Raw genomic sequence first — 22,983 nt, 5'->3', positions numbered from 1 at the left:
TAGAGGCTGCACTCAGAGGTAGGTTTGGAAAGACGCTTGCCGAGAGAGGCATTGCTCAGTAGGGAGCCGGGCTCCTCGCCATGCTGTCAGTCCTTCAGATGTTCTGATACTAGGCTGGGATGTTTACCAGCTGTACGGAGATCAAGCCATTGTGAAATTTTTCCTCCTTATAGTAAAACTAGTCCCAGCCAGTCAGACTGGGAACTTGCTGCCTGAGCTGTTTTTCCAACATGAATTTTACTGGCAAAACCAGACGTGAGTGTTTCCTTGACTTTCAGAGGGTCTGTTTACACGGACTTCAATTTTAATGGCAGTTTTCAAGTGGGAAGAGGGAAATTACATTGAAAGGTCAGCAGGGGAGCCCAAGGATGGCTACCCTGCCATTCCTCTGGGTGGGTGGTGTGTGTAAGCATGCGTCTCTCTGGGTGCCTGTGTGCGTACGTTTGCCTGTGTATGTAGGTGTGTCTCTGCGTGTGCATGCTTTTCTAGTGTCAACTGTTAAGCCATGGTTACTTGGTTGTAGGCACAAGGATGAGTATGAGGCTGTTTGTTTGGCAATTTTTCTATTTGTTTATTGCAAAGAAGGTAAATGCACTGGCAGGATTTTCTGGATTGGAGAGCAAGGGATATTTACTGTCAACAAGGTAAGAACAAGGAGATAGAAAGATAGTGAACTTCAACATGCATCCAGTGTCCAAACAAAAGCATAAAAAAGGAGGGAGAGGGCCAACCACAGGACTTTCTGTCTTGAATGGAACTTTGAAGAATCTGGGTGGGAAATTCTGGGAAAACTATTCCCGGGTCAGAGCAGCAGTCAGCAGAACTGTTAGGTTGAAATAGTCACAGGTAAAATTAGGTTGGATTCCAATTCAATTTCATCAACTCTCCTTTAAAAAAAATTTTTTTTCTTTTTAATTCCTCAAGAGATGACAGACGGATTCTCGCAATTTGGAAATAAAAACTTGAGGGACGAGTTGAAAAGCCACATCTCTGGTCCTCGTACCCGTATTCAGAGCAATTTCATCCAGAGACTATCCTTCCTGGGCAAACTGCCCTCAGGTGTTGTCCTCCACTGCAGAAAGCCCCGACAAGTTGCTGCTCTACTCGGCGTTGACCAAGAAGCCATGAAATCCTTTTCTGGGGGAGAAGTAGAAGATTGCCTCCTAAATAAGGTAAGAGCAGATGCTATTCTCTCCCATGCACTAGCTCCTCACCCTCCATCTCCACCCCCTACTAAGACTGAAACAGAGACAATTTCAGGCTGCTTCCAGAGGTATATAAAATATTCCTCAGACACCAAGGACATTGCTGGGGAGAGCCCCAATGGCCCACACCTGTAATCCCAGTGGCTCAGGATGCTGAGGCACAAGAATCATGAGTTCAAAGCCAGCCTCAGCAAAAGCAAGGCGCTAAGCAACTCAGTGAGACCCTATCTCTAAATAAAATGCAAGATAGGTTGGGGGTGTGGCTCAGTGGTCAAGTGCCCCTGAGTTCAATCCCTGACACCAAAAAAAAAAAAAAAAAAAAAAAAAAAAAAGAAAAAAGAAAGAAAGAAAAAGAAAAAATAAAGATAGAAACAAAGAACCTTCACCCAAAAGCATATTTAGGAACTTGTCGTATTTCTGTTCCATCTCTAAAAGTTCTAGCACCCAGGGGTGTGTTGGGTATAAAGTAGAGAAGAGAACTGCAGCTCTGTCATTGATACTTTTGTGGTCATGAAGCAAGTCACTTTATCTGCTTGAGCCTCAGCTTTTTTCTCCATAAAATGGGAGTGATAATATTTAGACTTTCATAGGGTCATTGAAAAAGAGCAAATAAAATCAGCATGAAGTTTTTTAAGAACTCTGAAACTGCTTGTTTTAAAAAATACCATTACATTTTTAGCATATACCAATGAAGGACTAATTTCTTCTACATAGAGTCATCAACTCTTAAAATATTAGGACTTGAAGGGATCTTAAATATTCCCTAATTTAATCCTTTTACAGATAAAGCTACGAAGGCACAAAGTTAATGTTTAATTAAAATACTTGAATAAAGTGTAAAGACCAATTTTCAGGTTTTGTCCCTTTACAAGGAAACAAAGCCAAAAGCATTAGCACAGTGATAAGTAAGTGTGTTTCTTAGGCAAAACCCTTAAGAGAGATAAATAGGAAAAACTTATGATGATTAAAAATTGGAGTAAAGGGTTTTCCATTATGCCTCTTTTTGGGGGGCTCTGAATGGAAAAGATATCAGCTGTTCTCAGGGACCCTTTATGTTCTGTAAGGAAAAAAAAAAAAAACCTCCAAATTTTTTAGTCTGGCATTCAAGTAACTTCTACCCTCTGCTTTCCCAGCATTTCTAAAAGCAGAAATTCTAAATGATCTCTCCCTATGTTGAATCTAGCCTGCGCACATGTTTCGTTTGGCCTGCAGAGCAGTTTTTGAATTTTTCAAAATTTGTATAAACATTTCAAAATAGTGATATTTTGCCTAGAAATTCAGATTTTTATTTTCTTTGGGAGGAAAAAAAAAATCAGGGTACCTGGCAACCACAGGTCCCAATTTCTTACTTGGAAGCCATGGGCAGAAGGTGAGTGTCTGTTAGAATGTATGCTGGCCAGTTCTCAGTGGCTGCATTTCTCCTAGATTTGACACTGGTCCCCACTTACCCTCTCTCTCTGTCATGGATGACTTTTCTCCATCCCTGTAGGTGGTCAAGTCTCTTGTTTCTGCCCCATAAGAACTGTGCCCAAGCAGGTCTCAGGCCCCAGTTCCTGGGTTCCACTTTCTGGTTCACATGCGTTCTTCAAACTCAGCTTGAGCTGGGAATGTAACTCAGCGATAGAGCACTTGCCTAGCTTGCAAGAAGTCCTGGGTTTGAGCCCCAGTGCCCACAAGCAGACACAGACATACACACAACAATGATGAACAGTAACTCTTTTCTCTCTGTTCGAACAGTAAACTGCTCTGTTTTTATTTTAAGTTCAGCTCAGAGTTCACTTTCTCAAAAAGAATTCACCTGACACCCCAGCCCTAACAACTTTTGCCCTCCTAGGAGCTCCCATGATAATTGTGACTGATGTGCTTATTCATTGTACTTTGACTTCTGACACTTTTCCTATTATTACTTTGGTTGGTGACTTCAATATTGTGTCATTATGCTATTCATAAGTTCCTGGGGCCAAGAACGAGCATCTTCAACATCTTTCTTCTCTTGGACATTCACAGTTATCTTGCACATGTTTGGTCAGAAATGTCTTCAGGATTCATTGTATATAAGGCAAGAGCAGAGTAGAAGGTGCTGGCCGATTGAAGCACATGTAGCATCTCATTTACTCTAATCAACAATCATGTGATGTGCATATAACCCTCATTTTTACAGAAGAGGAAACAGTATCATGGAGATGAAATAACCTGTCTCAAGTCCCAAGCTAGAACTGTGAAGGTGCTGAGGCTCCACTACAGTCCTTTACTACAAAGGCCAAATCTCACCTGCCAAACCCTTTGAGTCTCCCCAGACACAGAGTGAGCACCTGTTTCATGCCAAACCCAGGGCTGTGGTTCAAGGGGAATGCCAGGCCTGAGATGTGGCTGCTCAGAGAGACATTCTCCATCTCTCTCAAGGATGGGCGTGTCCGGCTTGCAGATTTTGCTCATGTCTCCAAAGGAGAAAGGAAGAAGCTGTTTGTGTAGACAGGCAAACCCTTCATCAACACGTGGCAGACACCAAGGCTGCAGTGGAGAACTTAGCAGGGCACCCGAGAATGGAAGGGTATTCACTCCAACAGGAGAAGTGTGTTCAGAGAAAGGGAATAGAGACAAAGGCTTGGAGGGTGGGTGGTGGTGGGGTTAAGTAAATGGGGAAGTACAGAAGAGATCTCCTAGGAGAAGGGAACCCCATTCATATATTTGTGGTGGTTTTCACTCTCAGTTACCTTTTCTTTTGGGTGACAGAACAGGGCCGTGGTTGCAGATATGGACTTCAGAATGATACTGCCTGGGTATGAATCCCTGTTCTGTAACTTACTAACTCTGGGCCCCTGGGCCAATTATTTAAATTTTCTGAGCTTCTGTCTCTCATCTTTCAAATGGGAACCACCCTGATATCTACAGTAAAGAATTATTTGGAGGCTCAAATGAGGCTACTCTCTTAAACCACCCTGCACCCAGGAAGGGTTCGACGATCCCAGTTCTATAGGGCTGCTGCTGTAGAACTCCTGCTACCTTTAGGAATTTTAAAGACCCTGTGTGGCCCAAGCATTCAGCTCTTAGAAGAATTAGTCTGAAAAGATAGGGTTATGGTGTCTCCTCTGTTTCTATCCCTGAATTGGTCTCTATCCCTTGAACAATTAGCTCTTGGAAAACAGAAAAGAGGCCTGTTTTTTTTTTTTTTTTTTTTCATCTCTGAACCAATAATTTGGGTTTAAGGCTATTCCAGAACTAAAGGTTTGACTTCCTCTTTACTGGAAGGAAGTTCTCAGCTGTTTTCCCTCCGTGCACTCATCCTGAATGATGCTCACAGAGACCACCTGCCCTGGGTGTGACTAGGTCCCTGGGATATTCCTGGCATGCTGCTTAGCATCGGCCTTCCCCTTCCCTCCAGGAAGGGTGTTGCAATGTGAATGAGTCAGAGTGGTGTTATTATAGGGGACAATCTTGAATTCCCAATAATTTATATTTGAAACAGTAAATTGTTCATGAACTTGAGCTATTAATAGCAAATGACTTGTGGGACAACAGTAGGCCAGAGACTGCGGTTGGCAAGGAAGAGGGCAGGCTAGCCCAGGATGGGATGTGTACATATGTGTAGACACCTAGGCTTGCCTGGAGAGAGGGAGGCCCTCGTAAAGGGGTCAGTGCAGCAGAAGGACTGGCAGAGGTGATCTAAGAACATCTTGTATCTTGTACCTGATTAGTTTAATACAATTCATTTCTGCCAATGCAGTCTTTTCAAAAGGAAAACACACCTTATTCATTGATTTAATCAGCAGAAGAGGAGAATGAAACTGGAACAGGCTCCTGAGGTCAAGTTTGGATTGGATATGCTTTTTAAGTACCTTTGCTTAAATGATCCTATTTTCTCCATACATTTATTTTAGTTTTATTTTCCCTGAAATAAATTTGGTGATAAGGCTGCCTCAAAACTGCAACTCATGTCTTCAATGCTTCCTGAAGTTTGAGAGGCAATGAAGGGATTGTGGGACCAGGCTTGGAGGGGTCTCCACTTATGGTAGAACATCCTTCTTTTACCAAAATCGTGCTCTGTAAGCTGCCTCGGGTCCCACTCAGCTTTTTCACACCATCAAATGGAATCTCCTTGCTCTCTAGGCAGTGGTCAGGAGCAGTGGACAGAAATAGTCTGGGGGTTTCAAGTTAGGAGTAACAAGAGGTACGTGGGACTGAGCCTGGGAACCCCTAGCACCAAGCACTTCTAGGGTTGCTGAGCTCAGTGATCTTGTAGAAGTAAGAACTTTTAGCCGAGCTGGGCATGGTGGCGCACACCTGTAATCTCAGTGACTTGGGAGGCTGAGGCAGGAGGTTTTGAGGACAGCCTCAGCAACTTAGAAAAACCCTTTTTCAAAAAATTGTGAAGAATGTGTTTTTAATAAATATCTAACATTCTCTAATGACAAATAAAAAAAAGACTTTCAAAATTTAAAAATAAAAATTGTAAAGAAAAAAAAAAGGACTGAAGGTTTAGCTCAGTGGTAGAGTGCCCCTTGGTTCAATCTCCAGCTTGAAAGAAAATAAAAAAGGAAAAAGAGTAGAAACTGTATCAGGAAGTGGGACCAGCGATACATGGAGGAATGGGACTGTTCATCACTTAGTGGGAAAATGTCTGTCACTCAGCTCTGTGACTTGGGCTCTGTGGGGACAGACTTGTCGAAGGTTGGACTATGTCTCCATCCCAGCTGTGGTCTCTACCTGACATTGCTGTCCAGCCCCTCTGCATTAGCCTAGTGTCCTTGTGGGGTGACAGTCAGTGACACCTAAACAAATGGAAATTCTGGGCTCATTATTTCATGAACTTTCACTCCAAACTGATGACATTTTTTTGGTTCAGGAATGTAACTTCTGAACTTGAGGATGTGACAGAGACTGGTGGGAAGAGGAGTTGGTGTACCTGGGCATTTGCTATAGTTCTACTTCTGACAGCCGGTGTAACGTTAGGAGAGTCAGCCATTGGTTGGACCCTCTGTTAAGTGACATCAGATAAAATGATTTCTGAGGTCTTTTGCATTCTAAGATCATAAGTCTAAACTGCATCACAGGTGGTAGAAGAAAACCCAAACCAGAATTTGTGGTTTTAAATTGCAAAGGAAAAAAAATTCCCTTATTCTGACTTTTCCCCTTTGGAAATCAAAACAGATTGTAAAGATGAGCTAATCACACTAATCATCCTGTATAATGAGTGAGAAATTATAGGTGTCTTTCAGGATGTGTATGATCTTGTCCTGCCCAGTAAAAAAAAAATTCCAGCATCAAATGAGAGCACAGTTGGTCCAAGAGATTTTCAATGAACTTTCTTCCGATAGGTTACTCAGCAAATGTGTTAGGTGCACACCTATTTAAGTTTTTATCAAATAAAAGTGATTTGATAGTGTCAGTATAGTAATGACTCCTTAACTGCTTAATTTATTCACTCAGGAACACATACACACCGTCACAGTTGTGCTATTCACGTTCAAGTTCTGTGGAATCACAGTAGTTGACTTAGAGGATTGGGAATCTGACATGAGTCTTCCACACATCCTGAGAAGTTAACAATTAGAACATACTATTTCCCAGCCCCTCAATTGTGATGTTCTATCTAGTTAGAATATCTTGTATTATTTTTGTCTTGTGTCACTGATAATTACCTTACATTGTTTATTCCCATTATACCCCAATCAGACTTCTAGTCTCTGAACCCAAATTGACCAACCTGCCTTTATCCATGCCCTATTCAGGCTGGAAAATGTAGCCCCTGCTGAAACCCTACCTTGCCTTTGTTCCTCCCCAGCTCTTTCCCAATAAACTCCAGTCTTAGCTCTTGAGCTCATACTTGGGTGGCGGAGAGGTGCTAGGGAATATCTCACAACTGAGCCCACTTGTATCTCACACAGTCATGGATCTGGCCACAGTGAGCCTTCCTGCTACCTGGCTGTCTTTTACACATGTACCTAAATAGCATCTCATTCCTTAGGGACCTATGTCAACAGTCTATCACATGAACGGCCACCTCCCCACCTCACTTCAACACATCATCTTGTCTCCTAATCTGTAAAGAATATAGACATCAGGCTGGACATTTCTCTGATTCCACCATCCCCCTGTGCATTTTCCTGTAACTGCGCACTTTCTTCTTCTTTTTTTCCTTCTGATGCACAAAGGTGGATTCCTCATACAGCTTTCTGGATTTGCATGACTTCTTCCTTCTGGGAAATCCTCAGTCGATGGTCTTGCTCAATACTGCCTCTTCCTTCTCTCCTGAGGCTTTCCTCTCAACATTTAAACATGTACATCATTTTGGAAAACTTGTTGGTGCTCCTTTTGTTTAAATTCAATTCTTTTGCTCCTGTAGTCAAACTTCTTACCTTACATGTTCTTACCTCTTCTCTCATATCTATTGTGGGTTTCCACAGCAGACAGCGTGAACCTCTCCTGGTACAAGATTTCTGTGATTTTAAATTCCAGTTCGTTTGTCTTGCTTGGATAGCACATCTGTAAATACTACCTTTGGTCCATTCTCCATGATGAATATAGTGGGGTGGACCTTAAAGGTACAGAGTCAGGTGAGTGTCTGCTGGTGGTGAAAGGAAGATGTTAGAAGCTAGTATAATCATGATTGCCATATTCAAGGTCAGTCAAGACACATGAAGAGACCATTTCAGGTCTATGATATATTTCCAATGAGATTATAAGCACCATGAGATAATAAGATCAGGGGCCTTGTTTACAAGGTATTAGCATCTGGAAGGGATTAGCTTGTTTTTCAAAGTTAATTCTTTCTGGGCTTATGTGCATATAAAACTGGTCTCACCTGCTGATTAGGTCACCTGTCTCTGTTGTACTCAGTGGCACCCTACTTATCTCCATTATGGCACCCCCTCCACTTGTATCCTGTGCTTATTATGTCTGACTTTCCCCCTACGGTAAGCGCTTAGTTACAACTATCTTAGTCACTGCTGTGACCTGGCACATAGCAGTGCCTAGCACATAGCAGGTGCTAAATAAACATTTATTGATGAACTGAATTTATATAGCATATATGACATGTTCAAACAGATGTATTCTCCTATTTGTATTCCTTGTGGGTGTGGAATGGCTTCTTGGTCAGTGGGAGGCATAAGATTTAGATGTCTGAGCTGGGTAGTGACTTAGCTTAGTAAACAGAAAAATTTGGGTGATTTTTTTTTTCTGGACATTTTGAACCACTTATGGGTGTCTCAAAACTACTCTAGAATATTTAGAAATAGCCAATATTCCAAACTCAGAAGGACTATAAAGATTCATAGATGGCTATTCATAGATGGCTAGTCCCTGGGCTAAAGGAGACTCACCAGCCCACAGGTGCCTCCTTGGCAAATGAAGAACCTCCCCCCAACACACGCGCGCGCACACACACACACACACACACACACACACCATCAGAAGAAACTTGCAAACTCTTTCCACTTCTTCCTTCATGTGGATTTTTAAATATGACTTGACCAAGTCATATTTGACTCTAAAACCAGAGCTCCTACCAAGGCTTCTGATTCTGACTTAGTTCACTAAAATTTCCTTTGTGTTTCCCACAAATGTCTATTTCACTAAATATTAGTTATGTTATTGGGATTCAGTTTTCTGAATTCTGTGAGAATTTTCCAGTTCTTGGTGACTCACTGTGCAGAGTCAGAGGGGTCATAAATGAATGTTCTTCTTAATGGTCTAGTGGCAGAAGGAGGGGGTGCGTAGAGAGGCGAAGGGAGGCTTCATTCACTGGGTGACTTAAGCGGGAAGCAATCTGCTGTGTGTTTACACACATTAAACTGTTGAATATTTACCAACCTGGAGAAAAGACATTATTATTCCATTCTGGTCTCACCATGGCTCACAGAACCTTTTTTGTGATGATCTGGTCCCCACAATCTTTTCCAAATTCATCTCCCATCACTTTCCTCTTCCTTTCCCTGGCTCCAATTACAGTGGCCCCCCCTGCAGGCTCTCCAGCTTGATCAAGCATGCTCCTACTTTAGGGGCCTTGGAATCTGCTTTTTCGAGTTGCCTTCATGACCCACTCAAATGTCACCTCTTCAAGGAAGCCTTCCCTGGCCACCCTATCTAAATTAGCAGCCCCTTTACTTGCTAATCTTATACCCTAATTTATTTTTTCTTGGTAACACTTATACCTGGTGTTACATAACACACATGCGCACGCACACAACACACACACACACACACACACACACACACACACACACGTTCAAACATACCCTGTATGTGTTTTCAACTAAAAGGCAAGTATCTCTATGCTGTTTGCTTTCGTCTTTATCACATTGTGTCCCTAGCAAGCCCCTGTGCACCTGCCACATAGTAGGTTCTGGAATAGATATTGCATGAATGTGCCTATTTCAGAAGAAAACATAGAGGCACTGGCAAGGAAGTCCGAGTAGACCTAAGTTCACCTCCCCAGCAGTCTTGGCAAGGCAGGATTTTTGCCCTGAACATCGCAGGTCACACACCACTGGGCCCTTGTCTCAACACTTTCTGATGCCAGCACCTTGGGTCCCACACGAAAAATAACCTCCTTGCCAATGCCTTCCCGCCAGGTGGACTTGAGACGCCAGCAGGTTTCCCAGGCTGTGGAGGAGGTGCAGAGAGTCATCCATTGTCTGACCACAGAAATCAGCCACCAAGACATCCGATTCCAAGCTGTGCCTTACTCTGACATATACAATGGGAACATTAAGGTAAACAATGCCACTGGTCTCTAAGGGCCACTAACAGACCAGAGCTCTTGGGAGTGGAACTCTCTATGCAGCAGGTGCTCATCCCACTGAGAGCACCAGTAATACTTCATGTCTCCCCGGGTATTCTTAGCACTTACCGTCTACAACCACATTTCATGGGTGTTATCTCGTTGGAGTCCCACGTTCCTGGACAATCCAAACCAGGCTTGGAGAAGCCAGATGACTTGACCAAGTCATATTTGGCTCTGAAACCAGAGCTCCTAACAAGGCTTCTGATTCTAAAGCTTGTTCCACTGTGATGATGAAAGCTCATTAGGCACACATTCTTAGTTAAGCACCCACTTCATAGATGGGGGACTGGGTTGAGGGAACTGAGGGCATCGATAGGAATTGAAAATGATCGTCTCTGGGTTGCAGGTAGAGGAAGGAAGAGGGTAGAAAAGGGAGAAAAGGGACTGCAGGAGTGGATTCAGAGTCCCTCTGTCTGCTAAGGAATCCCATGGAGTATAAGCCACCAGGACCCATGCATGGCAACGAGCGTTTGGGCAACACTGTCCCGTGGGCAGAGCTGTTGGACAGCAATGATCTCACTCCAGCCTGTTAGCCTGTGGGAAAGACAGTGTGGTTATTCCTATTTAAAACATGAGAGAAGTGAGGCTCTGCATCATTCTGAATCCTCATCGTTCTTTATCGCAATGTTTCTGATGCCACTTAAGAACCTCTTTCATCTTACACTTAATTGGGATGAACTCACATCCTGTTTCTCATACCAGCCCGCAGGCTCCTTGATTGAGGGGATCCTGTTTACCGGTGGCTTCATTTCTGCAGCCAGCATGGTGTGTGTGGCACAGGGTAGACACTCAACCTACGTTGAATGAATGAGGGTATCAGTGATAGGATGTCTACCTGACCAAAACACCCCTGCTGACCTAATCTATCTCAAGGTTGAGGGACACAAAGACAACCCACAAGACTCTGGGACTTGTCGATTTTGAGACAGAGTCAGATCTTAGGAAATTTATTCCAGGATGAAAATTGTAAAACTAGATTAGATTCCTGGAATTTCAGAACCCACCTGCCCACCTTGACCTCCCCAGGTTAACCTAAGTTGGACAAATACAGACCAGTGAGTGGGATTCGATAGATATACTGCATCACTTTTCCTAGAACTACACAGAGAAAGTTTCCTTCTGTGCTCCCGTTAAGAATTCATAGCTCAAAATATACCTTGGGTTTATATACTTTGTTTCTTGCGTATTAAATTTTGAAAGTAGTTACATGTAGCATATAAAATTGCTTTCAGTTTATCTCGGACTGAATTCGACAGTATTGATCTGCACCATTTCTGTGACCAGCAACATGGTAGTTGTGTTCTTGAATTGACATGCAGGTGCATTGGAACAACATTTTAATTCCATGGGTTAGATTTTTCGTCTAGCCCCCTTTTCTATGGACACCATAAGTCGTGTGCACCCATCATCCAAAACTTCAATCCGTTGTTCTCTGAGAGTGAGGCAGAATCGGTTGCAGCTGATTTTTGCTGTTCACTCCTGAAGAGGCCAGGCCCTGGGCAAGAGTTCACCACATTCTATTGTCAGAACTTTCCATGAAGAGGAGGTAGCCGACCTCCAGGGAAGGTGTGGTGTGGAGTGGGCTGCTGTGCAATATGACCAAAGTTCAAGTTGCCTTTGGCAGTTCTGCACTCTTGACTAGCTTATTCTATCCTTTGGACTATTGGCCAATTTTCTTGCTGACCACTGCTGAGCTGATTTCTGGAGAATAGCCGTGGGTGGAACCTGATTGCTTGCTTTTCCCCATTAAACTTAGAATCATCTCAATAGCTCACATTGTCTACACAAATAGTCTTTCATTTCACCTTTGATTTGGTAAGGGTTACTCATTAATACTGGGCATGGATCCTCAGTACAGGCAACAAGAAAGGGTTCCATTTTGCAAAATCCTGCCACCTCCTTTTCCATCCCTTCCTACCCTGTATTCATTATTCATATCAGACCTTTCACCCATTCCAGATCATTCATTCATTATTTTTTGTCTGTTTTTTTTTCTTTTGTTGTTATTGTTGTTTTGGTACTGGGGATTGAACCCAGGGTTACTTGATCATTGAGTGAGCTCTCGAAAGCTCTAAACTCAGCTGGGCATGGTGGCACATGCTGGTAATGCTAGTTACCTAGAAGGTTGAGACAGCAGGATTGTAAATTGGAGGAGAGCCTGGTCAATCTACCAAAACTGTCTCAAAATAAAAAATTAAAAGGGTTGGGGATGTAGCTCAATAGAAGGGCACTTGCCTAGCATGCACGAAGCTCTGGGTTTAATCCCCAGTACTGAAAATAAAAGACCTAAACTCAAATTCTGGCTCTTCCTGCTTCCTGGCTGTGTGTCTCTAGGGAGATTTCTAAGCCCCTCTGAATCTTAGGTCCCTCATCTGGGAAATGGCCGCAAAGTCCACCTCAATGAGTGTCTGAAAAGATCAAAGGGCCAAATGTATGAGAATTGCTATGGTTCACATGTGTGCAACTCAGGGAATACTAGTTTCTTCCTCTCCTTTTCCTTCTCCTATATTTAGGTCCCCTCCAGAGTTCTAGGGGTTTTTACTTGTGGATTCATGTTCAGTGAGTTAACTGATGAGCCGCAGCCTCACAGTGGCTTAGTGGCAAAACACAGACGTAAGCCTCTCGCATTGCCCGGGCCTGGTTTTCTGCCTGCCTGGTCTCATGGCCATGGGCTGAGTGGCTAACTGAGCTGCCTGGCTTGACGGGTCAGCTCTCCAAGGACTTGTTACCTCCTCCGCCTGTGAACTCACACTGCCTTCTCAACTTTCCTAACCCCAGGTTTTGGCCCCCAGCCAGTTCCTGGTCACAGTCCCAGTGAAAGGTCTGGCTGGGTACCGGGAGGCCAGGGAGCGGCGCTGGCGGTACTACACCCTTCAGGGCACCCGGATCCCCTGTCCCCTGAGGAACCCCGAGGGCCTGCAGCAGTGGCTGGAGGTGGAACAGTTCATGAAGAGCCTGTGGCAGTGGCATGAGGCAGACGTGAACATCGAGGGGGACATTGTGCCCGCCAAGGTCCTTCTGGTGTTCCGGAAGCTGGTGGAAAACGCAATTAGGACCTGTCACCTCTCAGGTGAGTGGATCAGGAAAAGGTCCCAGGGAAATGGTGGCTTTCTCCCTTTATCTCTAAAAGCCTCCGCTCAGGTGATACCTGAGATGGTAATCGTGTGTAAAGAACACAGTGGAGTCCCCAGAGCATGGAGGATCTCTTTTTCCTGGTTGTGACACACAGAAGAGTGGAATTTGTACAGACAGACACTCCCGTGGGTTTAAGCATATTACCTGTCCTGGCAGCCTTGAACCAAAGCACAGAATCTTGAAGCCATCAGAACGGATTCAGTTTGACAGCTCCAATACCTTAAGCTGTTGTATGATATGGCCCATGTAGATGGATGTACACACGCGTGCACACAGACACTGTTTTTAAAAATTTTTTTTATTTGTTCTTTTTAGACATAACAGTAGAATGTATTTTGATAGATTGCACATACATGGAGTGTAACTTATTCTGATTAGGATCCCATTCTTGTGGTTGTACATGACGTGGCGTTTCGCTGGTCATGCATTCGCATGTGAACATGCCTGACTCATTCTACTGTCTTTCCTTTCCAATCCACCTTCCCTTCCCTTCGTTGCCCTTTGTCTAATCCAATGAACTTCTACATATCAGAGAGAACATTCTGCCTTTGGTTTTTGGAAGATTGGCTTATTTCACTCAGCATGATAGTCTCCAGTTCTGTCATTTACCAGCAAGGGCCATACTTTCATTCTTCTTTATGGCTGAGTAATTTTCCATTGAAACACACTCTTTGTTCATGCAAAGCACAAGGGTGAATTTCAAACTAGAAAAAGGATTTGCTAATCTCCTTAATTATGAGTCTTTGTAAACCAATAAGAAAAAAAAAGCTGTCTGATTGAAATAAAAGCCCAAAGAATAAGTAAATGACAAAAAAAGAATATAAACAGTCTACAAATGAATGATAAAAACAAGAAAAAAAATGTTCCATTTAATGTGTATTTCAAGAAATGTGCCTTCAAATCCTGAACAGATTGACAGAGATGAGAAGTGGGGACCTGCTCAGCATTGGGTGGGCATGGTCAACGGGGCATATTCATAGATTAAAGTTGGAAGTGCCTTGGTGCTTTCTTTTTAAAAGGCAATTTGTCCATTTTTTTTTAATTTTTATTTTTTAACAAGTTTATTTTATATTGGCAAATGAATACAGCCTATTAAATTTTCATGAATATTTTTACATAAAAGCATTGTATGCCACCTCCCAAATCTTTTTTTTAAATTTCAACATATTCACAAATGCATATAATTAGCTCCATTTCAATCCCCAATAGTACCCCACTTCCCTCCCCTCCTCTGTCCCCCTGATGCCCCTTCTTCTACTGTATGGTCTTCCTTCTGTTCATTTATTTTTTAATTGATCCATTATAGTTACACATAAAAGTGGAAGTCGTGGGGATAGAGTGCACATGGCATAGTTTGGTCAATTTCATCGACCTTCCCCCCCTTTTCTCTTCCTCCCTCCCCCTCAGTCTCCTTCCTCTACTGTTCTCCCTTCTATTTTCATGAGATCCCCCCTCCATTTTTAATTTCCTAATTGTTTCTGGTTTCCACATATGGGAGAAAACATTTAACCCCTGCCTTTCTGAGTCTGGCTTATTTCACTTAGTATGATGGCCACCAGACTCAGAAACTCAAGGGTCAAATGTTTCCATTTTTTTAAAAATGATGCACCTAATTGGCAATTCAGCAGTTCTAGTTCTAGAAATGTTTCTCCAAATACATGAAGAAATAGGCACAAAGATATTCCCTACCAGAGGCTTTATAATACTAGCTAGAAATATAACTAACAAAGGAGAATTGACCAAGTAAATTCTGCTACCTCTGCCTCATGGACCTCCACGCAGCCTTTTGAGGAATGAGACCCACACAGGCAGATAGTATAAAAAATGCAGGTGCAGGGTGATGAAATGAAGAACCACACTGCTGAGCCCTGTGCAGTTCCATTTGTCTAGAAAGAAAAGGATACATTTGCAGGTAAGGTTTACTTATCTAAACAGAATTGCTCTGAATATTTCCCTAGCTTATGTCTAAATGATTTTTACTATATAGAAGATGCTTTCATGGATTATTTAATCCCCTTAACAACCCTTGAGAGTAAAAATTCTCTTTCGTACCTATTCTACAGATGAGAAAACTGAGACTTGAGAGATTAAGTAGCTAGCTGAAGGCCACATACCAAGTAAGCCAGAAGCAGGGTGTGGGCCTGGCAGACTGCCTCCACATTGGCTCACCTCTTATACTTCACCACATTGTGACTAGTGTAAGTGCAAATTAGAGATTCAGGCTGGATCAGGTTATTGGAAGTGCTTTCAGCTACTGATGCCCAAGTGCCAGACATCATCTTGTTCCTGTCTGGGCAGCTCTGATGAGAAGCAGACGATGAGCCCCTCATCTCACCCAGTCAAGGAAAGAACGTTTTCCTTCTGAGCAGCCTAGCATGGTTAATAAGCTTCCGTTTTCTTCTCCTGAGCAGGGAAAAAAACCCAACAAAATAATAGACCCTCATTCAAGACATTCATCTGTCGTGAAAGCAAAAAAAAAAAAAAAAAAAAAGCTACTATGTTTTGAAAGAAGCAGGAGAAAACTAGAAATGAGGAGAGCCTAGTATGTGAGCTACAGAACTTTATCAGCTACTTCTTTTTTATTTATTTTTTCCTTTTTTCTCTGCCTGACCGGGGAAACAGGCAGTGGGGGGTGTCTTTCCACTCACCTGACCTCTTGAAACAGTGGCCGTGACATGCTTTGAAGGGTTTTATGATTACAGGGGCTGATGAGGATAAATATATCCATCTGCTTGGCAGATGGATGGTGGAAACAAACACCATCTAAGAGATTTTGACTCTGATAAAGACAGGTTAGCAGAATTCCACCAAAGGCATATGAATAAGTAAGGGGACTGAGGCTGTCCTTGAACAATGTCAGAGTATCTGGGTGAAGGATGAAAAGAAAAAAAATAATGGCACTGTCTTTCCTTATGTTTGGATTAATCTGAAACTGATATCTCAGTGCTTGGATAGAAGGGAGAAGAATAGGGGGGAAAATGGTTGGATTTCATTTGACAGCAGCAAATATTTTCATTTTATTCTATGATTTTCTTTCAGTTGAACCTTCTGAAAAGAATCCATTAAACAAAAAGATGCTGGGCTGAGGGTGTAATTCAGTGTTTAGCAGGTGCAAGGTTCAGTCTCCAACATCTCACACACACACACACACACACGTGCACGCACACAGATGTGCTAAAGTAAATTAAGAATTTGGTGTCAACATACCTTATATACAGAGAGATGATAAATTGTGGTATAAAGGTGTATTAAGAATCGTAATGCAAAAAAAAAAAAAGAGAGCTCATGTATAATGGCATAATTTGGCATGAACATACTTTATATACAGAGTTATGAAAAATTGTGCTATGAATGGATAAATATGATTGTAATGCATTCTACTATTGTCATGTATGTAAGAAATAAAAAATAAATTTAAAAAAAGAATTAAAGATAGCATAAAAGCTTTGGGGCAAGGGAAAGAAAAAAAAGAAAAAAAACCCCACCAGCAATGAGATTTCCTAGTAATACTCTAACAATGGTATCTGACTGGTTTTGACATAAGTCCCTCCACCCCCACCCCCCAAAATGCGCCCCTCAGGTAGCAAGGGGCTGTTTGGATCAGCTGCTCATAGACTCCTTCTCTCAGTGCTTGTATTGAGCAGGCCTTTCCCTCTCTCATTCTCTGGTCATTGCCCACCAGGTAAGGTCAGCCTGCTGGCAAACTGCGAGGCCGTTTGGGTTGCCGTGGAAACAACCGCATGTCAGGTGGAAATAGAGCTGGTCCCCACCGTGGAGATCCCCACCGCCTGGTCTGAGAAGGCACAGTGGCCTCGGTGCCTGAAGCGCTGGCCTTCCCCAGAGAAAGTGGAATGCCTCAAGGTACCAGGAACCTGGACACCATCAGCTTACCCCTTGCAGTATGGCTAACGGGCTCCCCAAGGAAAGTTGGGGGTTTGCTAGATCTGCTTCTCGAAATGTCGGTCCCAGCCCAGAGCAGCCTCACCCCAGAACTTGTTAGAGACACAGAGCCCCAGGCCCCATGAGGCTCCGCGACCCTCCAGGGCTCTCTGATGCACAGTGAAGCCGGACAACAGACAAAGCAGACGGAGCCTCCTCCGGCTCCCTGTCCACAGCCACTGTGGTCTGTGTTGTCCCCTCGCTGCCCTCTTGTCCCCGTGTAGGACGTGCTGTTGCCCCGCAACACGTCCCCAGGGTGCCTTCTGCCTCAGCGAGCGCCCTCCTCCTCACCTTGCCCATCTCCCCTCTGTTCCAGTCCTTTGGGTTCAACCTGCTGGCCCACGCTGGATATCACTGGCAGCTCAGCTTCTCCCAGGCCGAGCAGATGCTCCTGGAGCAGCTGGACGAGGATGGGGGCTGCCGCAGACAGTGCTTTCAGGTCATGAGGCAGCTGAAGGAGGACGTCTGGTGTCCTGGGAAGAGGCCTGTCCTCACCTCCCACCATCTGCAGGTGAGCCTGGGGTGGCGGTGGAGTGGCCGCTGGGCAGCTCTGGTTAGGTGGGACCCTGTGTGTACAGCTTGGCAGGGCCACTCAGAGAGGGTGGTGCGTGGGATCAATTTAGGATGAGGCCGTAGTGGCCACAGTGGCCATTCCACTGATGATTACTCATTATGGAAATATAATACACTTGGGCTCTCTGTGTGTCCCTGCCTGGAGTCAAATACCCTCTGTCCCCTGGCCTTTTAGGAGTCCCTTTTCTTTCCTCTTTTTTTTTCCTCTCCCTCTCCCTCGCTCCCCTTCTTTTCTCAGTATATCATGGATAATTTATTTTTACATTGACACATACTATTTGTACATATTTATCAGATATCATATCATTCGATCCATGTATACAATGCATAATGATCAAACTAGGGTAATTAGCATTTTCTTCTCCTCATGCATCTATCACTTCTATGTGTTGGGAACCTTTTTTTTTTAATTGGTTGTTCAAAACATTACAAAGCTCATGACATATCATCTTCCATACATTTGATTCAAGTGGGTTATGAACTCCCATTTTTTACCCCAAATACAAGTTGCAGAATCACATCGGTTACACATCCACATTTTTACATAATACCATATTAATGACTGTTGTATTTTGCTACCTTTCCTATGAACTCTTCTAGTTATTTTGAAAAATACAGTAAATCATTGTAACGTACAGTCACCCTAAAACAGAACGCCTGCCTCCTATCCTACTGCGTTTTGGAATCATTTCCTGCCTCCCTCTCTCCTTCTTCCTAAGCTCTAGTAAACACTATTGTACTCTCAAAGACTTCTGTGAAGTCAACTCTTTTAGCATCCACGTGTGAGAACTTGCAATATTGGTCTTTCAGCTCCTGGATTTTTATTCCACTTAACATAATGTCCTCCAGTTCCATCCAGGTTACTGCAAATGACAGGATTTTTTTTATGGCTGAATAATATTCAATTATGTACATAGATACGTCACATTTTCTTTATCCATTTATCTGTTGATGAGCATCTGTTTTAATGCTCTTCATTGCAATAAACACAGGCATGCACGTCTCTCTTTGATACACTGATTTCATTTCCTTTGAATACAGACCCAGTAGTGGGATGGCTGGGTCGTGTGGTAGTTCTATTTTAAGTTTTTGGAAGAACTTCCAAACTGTTTTCCATAATAGCTGTACTCATTTACATTTCCACCACCAATGAACAAGTTTTTTCTTTCTCTGTATCCTCACCCTGTTTACATTTTGTCTTTTTGAAATTAGCCCTCCTACCTGGGATGAAATGGTATCTCATTGTGGGTATGATTTGCATTTTCTTGATGTCTAGTGACCTGGAGCATCTTTTATATATTTGTTGGCCGTTTGTCTTTCTTTCTTTCTTTCTTTCTTTCTTTCTTTCTTTCTTTCTTTCTTTCTTTCTTTCTTTCTTTCTTTCTTTCTGTCTTTCTCTCTCTCTCTTTCTCTTTCTTTCTTTCTTTCTTTCTTTCTTTTTTTGGAGAAATGTCTATTTAAATCATTTGCCCACATTTTCAACAGATCATTTGTTCTTTTGGTGTCGAGGCCTGTATATATTCTGAATATAAATCCCTGTCTGGTGAGTGGTTTGGGAAGGTTTTCCATCATTCTGCAGTTGTGTCTTCATTTTGTCGACTGCTTTGCTGTGCAGAAGTTTCTTAGTTTGATACAATTCCATTTGTCTGTTTTTACTTTTGTTACCTACACTTTTGGTGCTATCCAAAAAATCTTTGCCTGTATCAATATCTTGAACTGTTTCCCTTATGTTTTCTTTCAGTAGTTTCATAGTTTCAGGTATTACATTTAGTTCTCTGATCCATTTTGAGTTGATTTTTGTGTATGGTGATAGAAATCTAGTTTCCTTCATATAAAATTTATATTCATATACATTATATATGTATGTTCATGTATACACACACACACACACACACACACACACACACACACCCTCTTCAGTTTTCCCAGAATCACTTATTAAAGAGATTGTCTTTTCTCCAATGTTCTTTTTAAAATACTTATTTTATGTCTGATTAACATGTATTGATTGTACACATTCATGAAGTTCAGTGTGCTATTTCCCCTAATGCACATGACATGTACTGATCAAATCCCAACCTCACCCTTACACCCTTCCCACCTTCTAGTGATCACCATTCCATATTCCGATCAACTTTTTTTTAGCTTCCACATATGAGAGAGAATATGCAGTACTTGCTTTTCTGTGTCTGACTTATGTCACTTAACATAATGTCCTCCAGTTCCATCTACATTCCTGCAAGGGGCAGGGTTCCATTCTTTATGGCCGAATGACACCCCATTGTGGATGGGTACCATGTTTTCTTTATCTGTTGCTCTGTTGATGGATGTCTCACCCGATTCTATATCTTTCTTGACACCTTTGTCAAAAGGTTAGCAAGGGAGGCTGAGGCCAAACCTCACAGACCAAACCATGTTAAAAAAATTGTACTTTTAGTTAACTAACAGTGGGAAAATTTGAAGCATTTAGACAAGAAGGAACCAAGGTTTATATTTCAAAAAGATCGTGTGGGGACTGCAGTGTGGGTGGGATCAGCTAAACAGTGAAGGCAGTAGGTGCAGACTGGTTACGGTTGTTGCCAGGATCCAGGTGAAATGTTGTGTGGTGTGGAAGAGGGTGTTATCACTGGAGATGAAGTAAGTGGGCAGAGTTGAAAATTACTTAGGCAGGACGACGGGCAGGACTTGGCTGGGCATGGTGGGGAGAGGGATGACTCCTAGGTTTGTGTCTTGCATAACTCAGTGAATAAGCAACTCTGGAGGCAGATCAGGCTGTGTGGAAAGGCCATGAGTTCAGTTTGGACACGTTGAGACTGAGATAACTTTTAGAAATCCAAGAGAAACAGGTAATGAGATCAGAGGAAACATCAGAGCCGGAGAAAACGATTTACAGGTCAACCATATTAACGGGAACTAAGGCCTCTGTGGTGGGAGGAACACAGAGCTGGGGAAGAGAGGTAAAGAGGAGAAGTGGTGCGGGAAGGGAATCCCCAGAAACTCCAACATTTAGAGGTGGGTCAAGGATGATATTTCTGCCAAGGAGTAGCTGTAATGCTAGGAGAGCACCCAGAGAGTACATTAGCTTGGAAGCCAAGTGAAGAGTGACTCAAAAGAGGAGGGTGTAGTCGGGAATCTAATCAGCTGAAAGGCAGATAAAGCAAAGTCTGAAAAAGTCTGGTTGGATTGAGAAACATGGAGATCATTGGGCCATCGTAAGAGCGACCCTTTTAGGATTAATGGAAGAAGACGCCATATTGGAGGGGATGGGAGGCAGGCAATGAATGAAAGGAGAGAAAATGATGACAAGTGACTGGGAACCTAGATTTGCAGAGAGGCAAGAGTTAGGGGAGAAGGGAAGTGGGGGGTCAGGGAGCAGGAGAGTTGGAACAGGTTGAGAAGCCATGGAGCAAGAGGGAGAGCAATCATACGCAGTTCCAAGATGGCAGGATCTGCACAGGTGCAGGGGTCAGCCCTGGCTAGAAGGAGTGGTGGAACAGAAGGGGTAAAGGGAGCTCTTGGGTTTCCAAGGATGAGGGGTGGGTTCCACGTTGCCTTTAAAATAGGAGGCAAAGGCATGGTGTGCGCCGCTGCAGACTTGAGGAGAGTGATGATCACGAGAAATGTCAGAGGAGAGTGAGAGAATAAATCAGCCAAGACAGGGAGAGGACCCACTGGCTAAGACAGAGTGCCCATCTGAGACCGAGGATCATGAATTCGGGGCAGGTCCCATATTCTTCTCTCCCTCCTTCCAAGGCCACACAGACTCAGTACTTGTTTCTGAAGATATTCTGCTCAGGGACCCCAAAACCATGTCTGATGCTCCCTCTTCCTTCTGCAGACTGTGCTCTTTTGGACTTGTGAGAAGTATCCCCACCTGAAGGACTGGCAGGTGTTCCACAAAGCCCTCCTGCGCCTGGTGAGGAAGCTGCACAAGTGTGTGAGCCAGCACTTCCTGAAGCACTACTTCGTCCCAAAGAGCAACCTCCTCCAATATGCTAACTCCAGCGAGCTGGACTCCGTAGCCCAAAAACTGGCCTTCTTCCTGAAGAACCCCCAGATCAGCCTGCCCTGAAGGCCGGCCCTGCCTGGGAGACCCTCGCACACTCCATTCTGGCTTGAGCTCCTTGTCTAGGTGGTTTCTCCCCCAGGTGCCAGGACCCAACCCAGGAGAGAGGCAGAGGAGACCACCTCGGGACTCCAGAGAGGGGAAACTGTGTCCTGAGATGTCCGACCCAGGCCTCTCTGGAGCTAAGCAAGCATTTCACCCCAGCTACCTCTCGTGGGGACGGCTGTCATCAAGCTTCCCAAGCCACCGATTCTGAACTGATGACAATTCTGGTTTATTTTCTCTTATTCCGGCTCTGATCGTCTGACTGGGAGAACCCCTGGAAGGCCAGACAGGAGCTTGCCGCCCAGGAGTGTACTCTAGCCCACTGAACGTGGGCTCATTATCTTTCCATTTGTAAAATGGAGATGTTAATATGCCCTCTTTGGAGAGGGCTTCGAGCCTGTGGCATTGCTGGGACCTTTTCAACAGAAGGACATTGGAGCAATACAAAGTGCTACTAGCTTGTTTAGGAGCCGGTGTTTGCCTCCCGGATGGGTATCCACACACTGATGGAATGGTCGCACCTAAGCGTTTGCACACCTCTGATGCCCTCAGCCCTCCTACACTGTGGCTGAGTGGCCTCTGCTCTCTGGTGTTCTCCTAAGAACAGCAGGAGTAGTCCTGGTGGCTAGTGTGAGTCCAGGATCCACCCACTGCCAGCTACAGCCATCATGCCAGGATGCAGGAATGGAACTTCATTCTACTTCTAGAATGAGCTCCATACCATGAACTTGCTTGGAGTGACATATTCCTTTGCTCAAATCCCTCGTTCACTTATTCATTCCTTGGTAAATAAATGTTCATTAGGCACTGGAAAAACCAGAGAGAGCAAGATGAACCCACTGAATGGGGTAACACCTAGTGGTGAAGACAAGAAATGAACAGATAAATAAACAGTTACTACAGGTGAAGCAAGGGCTCTAAAGGAAATAAACAGAATGTTGAAACAGAAAGAGGCACAAAGGACGAAAATGAAAACCATGGAAGAAGGAGGAAAGGTGACTAAGGACAGGCTTGAAGGTGCAAGGATGAGTCCAATCCTGTGACCCTGCAAAGCTGATAAGGGATCAGTATTCTATTCTAAGGTGTAACATTGACCTCTCCCAAAGCAAATGGGGTTTCAGGATCTGAAATGCCTTTTAAATAATTGCTCAGGTGACTGCATCCAGAAGTCTGGGGCTCAAGAGACTCAGGGGCACTGACAGCTTTCATACCTACCTATTTTAAGGGGCATTGAA

At 43.6% G+C, this 22,983-nt stretch overlaps 1 protein-coding gene across 1 annotated transcript in view; it reads left to right on the top strand.

The window, feature by feature from the left end:
* The window catches only part of MAB21L3 (mab-21 like 3), a 48,750-nt gene extending 26,821 nt beyond the window's left edge, over nt 1-21,929 (top strand). Inside the window, exons 3-8 of the mRNA XM_081308585.1 lie at nt 925-1,172; nt 9,779-9,919; nt 12,769-13,060; nt 16,808-16,986; nt 17,381-17,575; nt 21,476-21,929. Of these exons, the coding sequence (XP_081164711.1) occupies nt 925-1,172; nt 9,779-9,919; nt 12,769-13,060; nt 16,808-16,986; nt 17,381-17,575; nt 21,476-21,709 (1,289 nt within the window). The 3' untranslated portion in view covers nt 21,710-21,929. The remainder of the gene's footprint in view (nt 1-924; nt 1,173-9,778; nt 9,920-12,768; nt 13,061-16,807; nt 16,987-17,380; nt 17,576-21,475) is intronic.
* The last annotated feature ends 1,054 nt before the right edge of the window (nt 21,930-22,983 follow it).

Source organism: Spermophilus citellus, assembly GCF_964194105.1.
Source record: "Spermophilus citellus genome assembly, chromosome: 9".
NCBI lineage: Eukaryota > Metazoa > Chordata > Mammalia > Rodentia > Sciuridae > Spermophilus > Spermophilus citellus.
Note: the sequence above shows the minus strand (reverse complement) of the source record. Positions and strands in the feature narration are given on the sequence as shown.